Source organism: Hyaena hyaena, unplaced genomic scaffold (assembly GCF_003009895.1).
Source record: "Hyaena hyaena isolate Hyena2069 unplaced genomic scaffold, ASM300989v1 scaffold_29, whole genome shotgun sequence".
NCBI lineage: Eukaryota > Metazoa > Chordata > Mammalia > Carnivora > Hyaenidae > Hyaena > Hyaena hyaena.
In genome coordinates this window covers 1,243,887-1,257,473 of record NW_024080661.1, presented here as the reverse complement: position 1 = coordinate 1,257,473, position 13,587 = coordinate 1,243,887, and the positions used below count along the sequence as shown (strand labels likewise).

Sequence of the window (13,587 nt, the reverse complement as noted above, 5' to 3'; positions counted from 1 at the left end):
AGCAGAGACTGGGGAGAAGGGGTGTCTCTGGCACCCTTGCTGGGCTCCCGAGTGACTGGGGGTGCCCACTGCCCAGGGCAGGCCGGGCACCGAGCCTGGACAGGGACGGAAGTGGGAGCCTTGAGGCCTGGCTGAGCTGGAGAGAGTGACTGTCAGCGTCCCCCGTCGAACACTGCCCAGTGTGGGTCTCAGGCGGAGTTGGGAGTGGAGCGCAGGCCCCCTGAGGCCCCGGGTGTGAGGCCAGCAGGTCGCGGGCGTGTGCACACCTGTTGTGGTGTGTGTAGGCACTGCCGTTCTCTCGTGTGTGTGGGAACCCAAGAGTCAGTAGAGCTGGAGTCCTTGGAGGCACCGAGTCCAAGGACAGAAGAAGTGCAACCTCATCTCTTCTACAGTCCTGTCTTCTGAGGCCTCTGGGGATGGAGAAATCCCACTTCCTCTGTTCCTTCAAAGGAGGAGCTCCTACTGTGTGCCAGGCACTGGTGGCAGAGTCGTAAAAGCCTCGGGTCTCATGGTGCTTCCGTTCCAGGCGGAGGACAGGTGATATAAACAAATAAATAGATAATGTGGTGCAGGAAGTGACAAGTTCTATGGAGAAAAATAGTCTATTCCGTTTCAGCAGTCACAGCCCTGCAGCTGTTAGAAGGCGGCCGGAGCCAGAGCCTTCTCCAGCCCAGGCTACGTACCTGCAGGCTTCTTCAACCATTCTGGACCCCCGCCCCCCGGTTTCTAGGGAGCCATCCAAAGGGGGCACAAGTCCTCCAGCTTTACGGTCAGGTCGGGAACTACCTCCATGGGACCGCCAGAGCCCTAGCACTGGTTCTTGGGTTTCTGTGGGTTTCTGTGGGTTTCCATGAACACAGCCAGCTTTCCCACCTCCGTCCTTGGCAGCCACTCCACACTCCTGACTCATCCCCAGCCCACAGGCAGTGAGGAGCCCCACATCTTTTCCTCATGAACTATCGCTAAGCCCCATCTCTCTCACCTTATTTTAAACTAAAGTGCCAGGATTTATATTTATCCTAGTGGTTTCATCTGGCATGAAGCCGACGATCACCCAGCCTGCCAAGGCGGGCTTCCGGATCCCAATGTGACATCTGAACTCGCTTCCAGCTAGGGTAGAAGTCTGGTGGTCCTGTCTCCCAGGCAAAGCTGGGCACAGCCGCCCCTCCCCCTCCCCAGGACAAAGTGGTCTCCTGCCAGGGGGACCTTGCCCCTTCAAGTGGACTCTAGATGTGTGGCTGCTGAGGGGTCCGCAACGCTCCCTGGATGGGGGAAGTCATGGAGTCAAGTATAACCACGTGGTACCTGAGAAAGCTTCATGTTCTGGTGGTCATTCTAGGAACTGCTTTTAACATCGGCTTGAAATATTACAGATCAGAAGTTCCCACACCTCGATGACCATCAGAATCACATGGGAACTTTTAAAGAAACAATTTCCCAGGCTCCATCTCCAGCATTTCTGAACCAGTCGAGGGTGGAGCCTGAGAGTTTGTGTTGTTGTTTTTTAAGTTCTGGGGTTATTGAATCCATACAGGCTCTTAATGATCCCCACTGCCCTTTCGGAATGCCCGCACACAATTGCTTCCAGAAGTCGGCCCTCTCTTTGGCTCTCTTCTGCAGGGGCCTCTCTGCATGGACTGGGACATGGCCCTTTGACCACGGAGTCTGGCCAAGAGCAAGTATCAGTTCTTTAAATAATGGCCCGACAAAGCTGGGAGTGGGGGGTGGGGAAGGGACCCCTTACTCAAGGTACCTCTCCTGCCCTGGCCTGTCACTCCATCACCCCATCATGGCTCCCTAGTTCTAGAGGATTGAGAAGACAAGGCACAATGGGAAGTGAGTTGAGGCTTTGTTCTCTGAGGTTCTACCAGGTTCCACCTCAAAGATGAGGTGATACCTCAGGTATAACACTTAAGGTGGCACTAACAAACCCAGTCATCATGATAGAGGATATTTTAAATATATATATTTTTTAAGTTTATGTATTTATTTTGAGAAAGAGGGAGCATATGTGTGTGTGTGAGCAGGGGAGGCTGCAGAGAGAGAGAAGGAGAGAGAATCCCAAGCAGGCTCTGCACCATCCATGCAGAGCCCAATGCAGGGCTTGATCCCACAAACCATGAGATCATGACCTGAGCTGAAATCAAGAGTCGAATAACTAACTGACTGAGCCACCCGGGCACGCCAAGGCAGGGGGTATTTTAATGCAATATTTTAAAATAGAAATGAGTCCCAAAAAATCCATGAGGGGGCACCTGGGTGGCTCAGTCGCTTGAGCGTCCGACTTTAGCTCTGGTCATGATCACGGCTCGTGAGTTCAAGCCCCATGCTGGGCTCTGTGCTGACAGCTCAGTACCTGGAGCCTGCTTCGGATTCTGACTCTGTCTCTCCCCTCATTGCACACTGTCTCTCTCTCTCTCTCAAATATAAACATTAAACAAAAGTTTTTTAAGTCCATGATGAACAAGATATCAAAATTGTAAATAAAGACAGGATCAGTAAGAGTGCCAAGCCGTATGGGAGCCTGAAGTAAAAGGAAAACTAAGTCACAGAAACAATGCAGAAGGAGGGAGAGTTTAGAGCATTTCTGACTCTGCTCCCGTCCTCCCAGGCTGCAAGTTGGCTCTGGTCCCTCTTCAGTGCCCACTGTCGCAGCTCTTGGAAGCAGCCTCTCTTGCGGAGACAGTCACAGCTCTTGCCGGTTTGGGTAACCACCCTCCCTGCCAGCTCAGGTGTAGAGGTCTCAGCCGCTCCTGCTGTCGCTGCTCCTAAAGCACTTTACCATCCCCTGCTGCTTTCTTCACCCTGCCTGCTCCTGGGTAAACTGTCCCTGCGCTCAACTCCCCCACTAGAAAGCAAGACAGAAAGACAAAGTCAAAAGACAGGAAGGAAGGGAGGAAGGAAGGAGGGAGGGAGGGAGGGAGGGAGGGAGGGAGGAAGGAAGGAAGGAAGGAAGGAAGGAAGGAAGGAAGGAAGGAAGGAAGGAAGGAAGGAAGGAAGGAAGGAAGGAAAGAAGGGAGGGAGGCAGGCAGGCAGGCAGAGCAGGAAAAAAAATATTTAAAATTTTAAACTATCCTAAGACAGAAAAGATATTACATCCATAACACAAGAACAGAATGCTTTTTTTCCCTAAGAAAAGAAATGATCAGAAAATAATAAAGAGCTCTTAGCAATTAAAAATATGATCATAGAAAAAAAATCAGTAACATTCAGAAAATTAGGTTGAGAGAAAAGTCTCCCAGAAAATGGACCAAAAACAACAAGCAAACTCTGCAAATAAACAGCCGTGAAAGGGATGGACAACAGAAAAGTGAAGGAGGTCCAATGGATCAATCCCTGAGACGGACATCGAATCAAGGAGAACTGGAAAAAGAAGGGAACAGGTGGAGAGAAGATTGTCAAAGAAATAAAACAAGGGGACTTGCCAGATCTGGTGGATGTAAGTCCCAGGTTGAAATAGTGCATCAGAGCCAGAGTCAGAATGCATCGCTGCACTTTCACAATGCTGGGGTTACACCCCAAGAGCTTCCAGGGGGGGAGGGCGGGAAGCACGTATAAAGGACAAGATTAAGAAGGACATCAGGGCTCTCAACAGTGACACTGGAAGCCAGAAGATGCCTGCAAACTTCTGAAGGAAAATTATTTTTAATCTAGAATTCTATATTCAGCCAGACCATCGATCAAGTGTAAGGATAGAATAAAGGCATTTTTGGGGCATCTGGTGGCTCAGTCATGATCTCATGGTCCGTGGGTTTCAGCCCCTTGTCTGGCTCTGTGCTGACAGCTAGCTCAGAGCCTGGAGCCTGCTTTGGATTCTGTGTCTCCCTCTCTCTCTGCCCCTCCCCCACTCGTGCTCTGTCTCTCTCAAAAATAAACATTTAAATAAATACAAATAAAATAAAAATCTTTTTTTTTAAAAAAAGGCATTTTCAGACATGTGAGCTCTCTAAAGAATTTTCCCTCCTGTGTAACCTTTCTCAGAAAGCTAAACAAACAAGTGGGAGAAGCAGGAAAGAGAGACACAGGGCGCAGATACGGGGGTTCCAATGTTGGAGGAGAGGGAGGTCCCACAGTGACCGTGGAGCGGGCAGGGAGGCAAGCAGCCAGTCCAGGTTGGAGCAGGACAACAGGAGAGAGGTTTCCGGGGGCGGGGGGGGAACCAAAAAAAAGGACAGGTTGGACCACACCAAAAACTCTATTTGAGGCCAGTAGATATATAAGACTATAGAGCCATGGTAAGTACAGGAAAGTAAACAAACAGGGGGTTGGGGCAAGGATCCAGGAAAAACAAAAATTGTACAAGCAACAGTAGGGGTGCCTGGGCGGCTTAGTAGTTTGAGCATCTAACTTCAGCTCAGGTCATGATCTCTTGGCTCGTGAGTTCGAGCCCTGCGTCAGGCTCTGTGCTGACAGCTCAGATTCTGTGTGTGTGTGTGTCTCTCTCTCTGCTTCCCCCCCCATTCATGCTCTATCTCTCTCTGTCTCTCAAAAATAAATAAACGCTAAAAAAAAAAAAAAGTCAACAATAATATTACCCGACTTGGATTAGTGGTGAACAATATTTACATGATTTCACGATATAAAGCAGAGCATATGTAAGCATACTTAACAAAAACATTGGAAGTAGAATGACACTCGAGGGAGTCCTTAAAAGGCAAATTTTCATCTACACAACAGGTATTCAACAGGTAGTGTCTAAGGGAATCAATCAAGGGGCCGCAGCATGATCATATCGCTAAGAAATCCGGCGGTAACCCTCCGGAGAACCGGCCCCCAGCGGTGCCTCATAATTTTCCTGCGTCCTAGGAATTCAATCTCAGCCATAGGTCCATAGGTGCCTCTCCACGCGGCCGCGGGCGTGCTCACACTTGCACGCACGCACACACACACACACATTCGTCACACACACTGGCAAACAGCCCACTGTGGCAGACACATAATATATAAAATACACACACACACATACATAACATACAAAAACCATCAGATGCAGGTGCAAACACATGCACAGGTGATGACAGATTCACCCCCAGACACAGAGGCCCCCATCAGCCTCCCAGAAAGCTGGCTGGAGAGCAGGGCCACATGCTGCAAGGACAACACCTCCTCTGGGCCTTGACTTCCCCTGCGCCCCCTCCCAGAACTGCTCCAGGCAGCTGTTCTCTCCCCCAGAGCTTCACCCTAATTGCCTTCTCTACTCAGTGCCCTGCCCTGAGGCCAAGCAGTCATTAACCCTTTGGGGCTACTGGGTCTGTAAATGGTGCAGGAATGGGAAGGGAGAGGGGCCTGAGCTGGCAGCTGGATATGGCTTATAATGCCACCTTCATTCAGTCTGGCAAGAGCCCACTGTCAGGAAGCCTGTGCACATGCTGTGCACCCTTGAGCAAGTCGCTTCACCTCCCTGGGTACACGAGGTGGGTGATCTACAAAGCTCTGAGCTGTGAAAGTTTAATGTCCCAGGCTGGGCCCTGCTTTCAGCCCCTCCCCTGGGATCCCTCTCTCCAAGCTGACATCCAAGGCCAGTCCCAAAGGTTATGTGATTTGCAGGGCTGACAAGTTTACATAGGGCACCTGGGGAGTCCCTCACCACCACTTCCCTCCCCTTCCATGTTCCTCTGGCACTCACCACCACCCTGGTCCCGTTATCTGGCAGTGTGTCGATGGCCAGGGTGCCTCCACCTGGGTCTTGGCTCAGCTGGGTCCTGTCCGACTCCGACATCTTCCCAGGGCTCTCTCGGGCTCTCCGACCCCAGCCCTGCGCAATCTGCTCGGCAGAGTGTCCAGAGCCTCGGCCTGCATCCTGACCTGGGAGAAGGAGACAGTGAGCTGAGTCCCGGCAGTCCAGGATGAAGGTCCAATAGGGGACTGGCCCACGGACTCTGCGGAGGCCCCGACGCCACGCCATCATTGACCGTGGGGACAACTGCCAGGGCAAGAGACACTGTGCACTGAACGCCTTGGGCCAGCTCCACGCCACACAGAGCACCTTTAATCCTCACCCAGCCCTCCATAGGAGAAATGATGCTCTCCACTTTGCAGACAGGAATCAAGGGCTCACAGAGATTAAAGAACATCACCCGTTGGGTTAGGGATGGCGGTAAGTCCCAAACCTCCAAAGGGGTATTCTCAACCTCCACTGCACACAGAATCATTGGAGGAGCTTTAAAAATTCCTACTGTTGGGGAGGGAGGTTCCTGGATGGCTCAGTCAGTTAAGTGTCTGACTTCAGCTCAGGTCATGATCTCATGGGTTGTGAGTTCGAACCCTGCATCAGGCTCTGTGCTGACAGCTTGGGAGCCTGGTTCGGATTCTGTGTCTCCCTCTCTCTCTGCCCCTCCCCTGCTCATGCTCTGTCTCTCTCTCTCTCAAAAATAAATACTAACAAAGTTTTTTTAATTAAAAAATAAATAAATAAAAATTCCTACTGTCTGGTTCTCACCCCAGAGATCCTGATATAATTGTTCTATGGTGTGGCCTGAGCATTAGGATTCTTTTTTTTTTTTTAAATAGTTTATTGTCAAGTTGGTTTCCATATAACACCCAGTGCTCATCCCCACAAGTGGCCCCCTCCATGCCCATCCCCCCTTCCCCTCCCCCCCACACCCATCAGTTCTCAGTTTGTTCTCAGCATTCAAGAGTCTCTCATGGTTTGCCTCCCTCCCTCTCCCCCACTATTTTTCCCCTTCTTCTCCCCCATGGTCCTCCATTAAGTTCCTCCTAATCCTCCTATACGTGCAAACATATGATTTTTGTCCTTCTCTGCCTGACTTATTTCGCTCAGCATAACACCCTCAAGGTCCATCCATGTTGCTACACATGGCCAGATCTCATTCTTTCTCCTCGCCATGTAGTATTCCATTATATATATAAACCACATCTTCTTGATCCATTCGTCCGTTGATGGACACTTAGGCTCTTTCCATGTTTTGGCTATTGTTGAGAGTGCTGCTATGAACATTGGGGTACATGTGCCCCTATGCATCAGCACTCCTGTATCCCTTGGGTAAATTCCTAGCAGTGCTATTGCTGGATCATAGGGGAGTTCTATTGTTAAATTTTTGAGGAACCTCCACACTGTTTTCCAGAGGGTTTGCACCAGTTTACATTCCCACCAACAGTGTAGGAGAGTTGGGCATTAGGATTCTTAAATGATCCCCAGAGAAGCTTTTGAGGAGCCCTGAATCTAACTCTGTAGACAAGGGTGAGAACCTTTGCTCTGGAACATTCCAAACCAGTTCCTTATTTCTCTGCCAGGAATGGTACATAATCTCATTTTCCAGGGGACTCCAGGGACTAGAAGTCAGAGAGTAGAGAGTTTCTTCGAGTTCAGGGCTTCTCAACATTTGCACCACTGACATGCTGGACTGGAAAATTCTTTGCTGTGGGGGCTCTCCTGAGCATCGTAACGTGTCCGGCCACATCCCCGGCCTCCGCCCACCAGATTCCAGTAGCACCTCCTCCCAGGCTGTAACAATCAAAGATGTCTCCATAGTAGGGACCAAGGTGTAGCCCTATGGCTTCCTGCAAACACTGTGGGCAAGTCCCCTTCTCCATAAAAACATGGAGCTTAGCCTCCATCAAGGATGCCAAATAGGTGTCGTCTCAGAAGCCATCTCCAATCAATTAGTGACAGCCAGGAGCGCTCTAATTGAGACAAGCCCTGAAGCTCCATCAGTGTTCAGCAGGAAAGACTGTCATGATCAATTGACAATGTCTGCCAGGGCTCAGGATTGGAAAGGGGCCGCACTGGCCATTTAGCGGCCATTCCTAGACTCCGTGCTGTCTGTCTCGTCTGGGTCATTACATTTATTCTGAATGACACAGAAACCATGCTTTCCCTTTTTAGAAATGATTGTGACGCTAAAAATATATCTTATATTGTCACTGCAATAGTCACACCTACTATGGATGTGTGTATGGGACACAGATCGCCTGAGAAGTGGTGCTCATATTTCCTGTGATATTCATCAATGTCAAGCCCACCCTGTGTCCAATGGCCTTCTCCACCACTCCCTAGAGCTTCCGGATGTAACCCTCTCTCCTAGGACACCTGCTGGTATAACTATGTGCCTGTCTCTCTGGAAGATGAGTTTTCCCGGGACTCTCCCCACCTTCTGCAAATGTGCATCCTCAGCAACTAGCAAACAGTAGGTGCTCAATCATATCATTGAGGATGCTGATAGTGGAGGTGACTTTTGGGAGCCAGCAAGGACAGAGGTTGAGACGAGGCTTGGCCAGCACCAGGCCTGGAGCTGGGGCCAGGACTCTGCTGTGGGGCTCTGGTTTGTCATTAGACATTTTATCCAATTAAGTCATTCTTGGCTGCTGGTGCTTGCTGGACCCTTGCCGGCCCTCTCTCACTTCTCTGCCCCTAATCGCAACCAGATGCTCTGGAGAAGGTGGGGAGAGGGGCAGCCCCCGGGCCCCTTCCCCAGGTTACCCACTGGCTGAGATGGGCCTAATCCCAGTGCTGGGAAGGCAGTCTGCCCGTGGCTCAGACCCCAGGCCAAGGCTGTCCTGCCCCTCTCGGGTGGGGCCACAGCTGCCTCTGGAGATACAACTGTTTGTGCTGGGCTGCTCTGCCCAGCTCCCCCGGTCCTCCCTCAAGCAGCCCTCGGGCCTGGGCAAGAGCCAGAACAGGAAAGGAACATGTACAGAGCAAGCGGAAGAGCTTAGCCGACCTGGAAAGGGATGCTGGAGATCGGCAGGCATCACAACGCTGCAACTGAGACAGGAAGGTGCCTGCAACGTGGGGGCCCAAGGCCTGAGAAGAGCGCTGGGAAGGGGGGCCCAGCCTGATGAGGGGTCGGAGAATGGATACCTGTACCCACAAGCTGTTTGACCTTGGACCCATCTGTTTACCTCCCGGAGCCTCAATTCCTTCATCACTAAAACGGGGATGACCGTCATACCTATGGCACAGGCTGCCATGAGCATCAAGTGAAAAACAAATGAGAAGGCTTTATAATTAGAGGGCTCAGGGCCAAGGTCAGAGGCAGAGTCCACTAAGTCGAGCAGGGAAGGGGACAGAGAGGGAAGCTTCCCAGGAACCTGCCCTACGCTGGCCCAGCCCTGAGTCTGACCCTCTCAGCCCCCACGACATCTGTCTCCCTGCCACTCTCCCCCCTCCCAGTTGGCAAGGACAGGACATCCCCCCTCAGCCTGTAGAAGGAGCCAGCACAGCTGGCTGCTCACGTGTGTGTGCGCGTAGAGGCCCACGTGCCTGTGCACACACAGACTTGCCTGGAGGTCCAGGCCATCCCCCCACGTGCTCACACATGTGTCGCACACTTATCCGCCCCTTGGCCACTCTCTGCTCTACCTTCTGTCCTGCATTGGAGAGCGCCATCTTCCCAGCCCCCTGTGTCATGTGAGCGCACCTGCCTGTGAGTGACGGCGAGAGGCTCGTGGAGATCACACTGCTCTTTACTCATCTACGTGTCCACCCATGGCCCCAAGGAGCATACTGTCGCAACAGTAACAGGAAGAATGAAAATGGCAGCTAACTTTTCAGAAATGCTTACTCTGTGCTACAGCTCTTCCAAAGCCTTTAAACAGATCAACTCATTTAATGTTCCCAATAACGCTAGTTTTAGATCTATTTAACAAACTGGGAACAGAGGCACAGAGATGTTAAGGAATCTCCCAAGGTCACACAGCTAGTCCACGGCAAGATTGGCACACGGGCAGGCTGACCTCGGGGTCTGCTCAGGCCACAGAAAGTGTAACAAGGAGTGACCAGCAACCCCAGGCTGTTTCCTAAGGTGCAGGGCAGCCCAGGGAAGGACTGGAGTGTGGGCCGGGCTTACGGGGATCACTGCGTCTGCACTTAGGAGCTGCCCTGGGACACTGTGTCCCCTGGCATGCGGGGGGGCAGCCCGGCCGCAGTAGAACCCCAGGTCCCTCCATGCACCACTGCCCTGCTCTGGCGCAAGAAGCCACTGGCGGACTTCAGGAGGCCACATCACGCCACCCCCGTGTCTGGCCAAACCTCGCTCATCCCCCCCAGCACCCAAGCTTGCCATTCCAACCCCACAGCCACAGCCTCCACCCTCCATGCCCTCAAACTAGTCTCTCCCACTCTCTCCAGGGCATCCTTTCTAGAGGACACACGTGATTCCATCTGTCCCTTGCATCCAGCTCTCCACAGCCCTCCAGCTGAAGGCCCTTCCTGACCAGATCTGTGCTCTCTTCTCCAGCCTCCTGTCTCCCTAAAGCCCTCTCCGGGACCCAGGCCACAGGGCCTCACACACATGGCTTTCCCAGCCGGGACCACTCTGCTCCATAAATGAACCCTTCTTCTGAGGAGCTTTTGCTCATCCTTCAAGTCCCATAAGATGTCACCTCTTCCCAAAGCATCCCCTCACATCCCTCCCCCTCTCCCCAGATGCTACGTGCACCGTCCCAGCCCTGACCTCCACAAGTTGTTGCTGCCTGTGCATCTGCAGACTCCAGGTTCCTGATGCAGAGCAAGCGCTCAGTTAGCACATGTAGATGCTGGAAGAAAGGAAGGAAGGAAGGGAGGGAGGGAGGGAGGGAGGAAGGAAGGAAGGGAGGAAGGAAGGAAGGGAGGAAAAGAGGAAGGGAGGGAGGGAGGAAGGAAGGAAGGAAGGGAGGAAGGAAGGGAGGAAAAGAGGAAGGAAGGAAGGGAGGAAGGAAGGGAGGGAGGGAGGGAGGGAAGGAAGAATGAAGGAAGGAAGCGAGGAAGGAAGGAAGGAAGGAAGGAAAAGAGGGAGGGAGGAAGGGAGGAAGGAAGGAAGGGAGGGAGGGAAGGAAGAAGGAAGGAAGGAAAAGGGGGAGGGAGGAAGGGAGGGAGGAAGGAAGGGAGGAAAGAAAAGGGGGAGGGGGAGGGAGGGAGGAAGGGAGGGAGGGAGGGAGGGAGGAAGGAAGGAAAGAAAAGAGGAAGGGAGGAAGGAAGGGAGAGATGGGGGAAGGAAGGAAGGGAAAGAGGGAGGAGAGAAGGAAGGAAGGGGGAAGGGAAAGAGGGAGGGAGGAAGGAAGGAAGGAAGGAAGAAAGGAAGGGAGGGAGGGAGGGAGGAAAGAAAAGGGGGAGGGAGGAAGAAAGGAAAGAAAAGAGGGAGGGAGGGAGGGAAGGAGGAAGGAAGGAAGGAAGGAAGGAAGGAAGGAAGGAAGGAAGGAAGGAAGGAAGAAGGGAAAGAGGGAGGAGGGAAGGAAGGGAGGAAGGAAGGAAGGAAGGAAGGAAGGAAGGAAGGAAGGAAGGAAGGAAGGAGGAAGGAAAAGAGGGAGGAAGGGAGGAAGGAAGGAGGGAGGGAGGGAAGGGAGTAGGGAAGGGAAGGAGGGAAGGATGGGGGGATGGGGGGTCTTTAAACGCTTTGGTTACTTGAGATCCACAAGGCGGAGAAAACCCTTTCCCCGGGGCACCGGCCCACCGGGAACCCCCCCCCCCCCGCCCCGCCGCGATGCCACAGCAATACAGGAGCACAGGTTTGGAATCATACAAACTTGAGGTTGAACCCTAAATCTACTACTTACTGACTGTGACACTGGACAAATGACCTCATCTCTCCAAACCTCAGTTTCCTTATCTGTAAAAGGGAGATCATAAAACCTACACTTGGAGTCTTTAACAAAATGCTATGCACAAAGCACCCAGCAAAGGTCCCTGCCTTCCCCGAGAAACCCACTGAGGTTTGCTTGCTGGGAAGCCCACTGAGACTCCCACCCAGGACCTTCCCCTGGGGTGAGGGAAGGAAGCACAAGGGAGTAGCAGGAAGGGACCGGCAAGTAGTCAGAGGAGAAGAGAGAAGAGCTTGGCTCTATGTGAGCTTCTCTCATAGGGAGAGTTTGGGGTCCGTGACCACCTCTGATTCACTCACTCACTCAGGACACATTCATCGGAACCCTGCTGTGTGCCAGGCACTGTGCTGGGTGCTGGGGCAACAACAGGGATCAGGCAGACACAACCCCTGTGCCCATGAAAATTCCAGTTGGAAAAGACTGCAAAATGAAGAATGTGGTGAACAAGGCAATGTGTGGTGGTGATGGGTGCTGTAAGACAGACAGAGGGCTGGGTTTCATTGCTTGCCTGGGCAGAGCCATCAGGGTGGGCCTCTCTGAGAAGGTGGCCCTTGAGCTGAGACCCGGAGGAAGAGAAGCCAGTTACTTGAGGACCAGCAGGGACACAGCCTGGATGTGCTGAGGGGTGGACCTGGGGAGAGTGGGAGCAGGTGCTGGCATGGGAGGAGGCTCTCCACTCTAAGAAATTCGGACTTTAAGGCAATAAAATCCAAGCTCTTATTTATTAATGCTTTTTCTGGGTAATAGAAAATTTCCCAATTTGAAAAAAAAAAAAAAGAAATTTGGACTTAAGTCTCAGTTCGGAAGTGTCTGGTGGAAAGGAGGTTGGAAGCAGAATCGTGGCTATAAGGGGCCCTAGACACAATCTGGCCCAAACCCCACTTTATAGAAGAGGAAACCAAGGTGCAGAGAAATGAGGAAGTTGCCAGAATCACCAGGGATTGCTGTTGGGCCTGATCTCCCGGCTCCCAGACCAAAGACAAGCCCTCCTGCCACCTCTTCTTTCTATGTCTGTTTTAGGCACTGCTGGTCCCACTGGGGCCAGACTCTGGCCCCGGCCTCCTAAGGCCATCTTCCTGTCTGTCCATCTGCCTGTCTGTCAGCCTCTAATGGTCTTTCCCCACCTCCCGACTATATCTTTGGGCCACTCATCTTTCTCCTGCTCCTATTCTAATGATGGATGAAGTTTCAAGATTCCACCGAACAAGCCAACCCATCAAGAGGGAGGGCAGACCACAGTGCCCTCCTGAAGGCCCCCTGCCCACGGAGCTTGGAGCCTTGGGGCTGGATGGCACCCTTCACATCCAGCTCCCCGCTGCCCTTTTACCAGGCCCATGGGCTCCACCGCTGATCTGAGCCAGGCTGTCCCTCCTTAGCAGCCCACCCCTAAACTATCTCACCCCTACGTCTCTTCCTCCAGCAGACAACCTCCCCCTACCTCCCCACAGGCCCTTCCTCCAGTCCATCCCGGCCTGGTGAAAAAAACCTCTGGACTGAGAGTCGACAGCTGCCCCCTCTGGCTTCCTAGAGCTTCCTTAGTCCAACCCATGTCTCCTGCTGCAGAGAAAGTCCATTTTTCCTGGCCGAATCTCTGGCAAAGCTGAGAAGACAGGGTGTCCTCTACTTAGAGATGTGAATCAAGCCTCTGCCTGCCCCCCCCTTCCTGGACTCCCCAGGCATCTACTACCCCAACTCGACTCTGAAGGGGCAGCCCTCAGGACCCAGTCTGGCCACCACCCTCTGGCACATGCCTATGACCTCTCAGTGCCCCTCCCCCAACCCTCTCCATGGTTTTCCCAACTCAGTCAGGGGGTCCAGAGCCCCACCCTCGTCATCAACCCAGTCACATCCTGGGGTTCAGAAGATCCCGCCAGGTTTGCGGCCACAAGGGACTTCCAAAACTGACCTGTCCAACCTCTTCTTTTTTATATCTATTTTTTTGAATTATCAATTACCTACACATATCAAAACAAATCTGAAAAGGAAAGACAGTCATAAAAAAGAAAAAAAAAATCTCTCATAATCCCATCACCAAGAGGTAAAGATTTT

At 52.4% G+C, this 13,587-nt stretch overlaps 1 protein-coding gene across 2 annotated transcripts in view; it reads right to left on the bottom strand.

The window, feature by feature from the left end:
• Positions 1 to 13,587, bottom strand: part of PLXDC1 (plexin domain containing 1) — a 62,708-nt gene that overhangs the window by 47,510 nt on the left and 1,611 nt on the right. For both annotated transcript variants that reach the window (XM_039227953.1, XM_039227954.1), the window contains exon 2: positions 5,627 to 5,805. In XM_039227953.1, the coding sequence (XP_039083884.1) occupies positions 5,627 to 5,805 (179 nt within the window). The remainder of the gene's footprint in view (positions 1 to 5,626; positions 5,806 to 13,587) is intronic.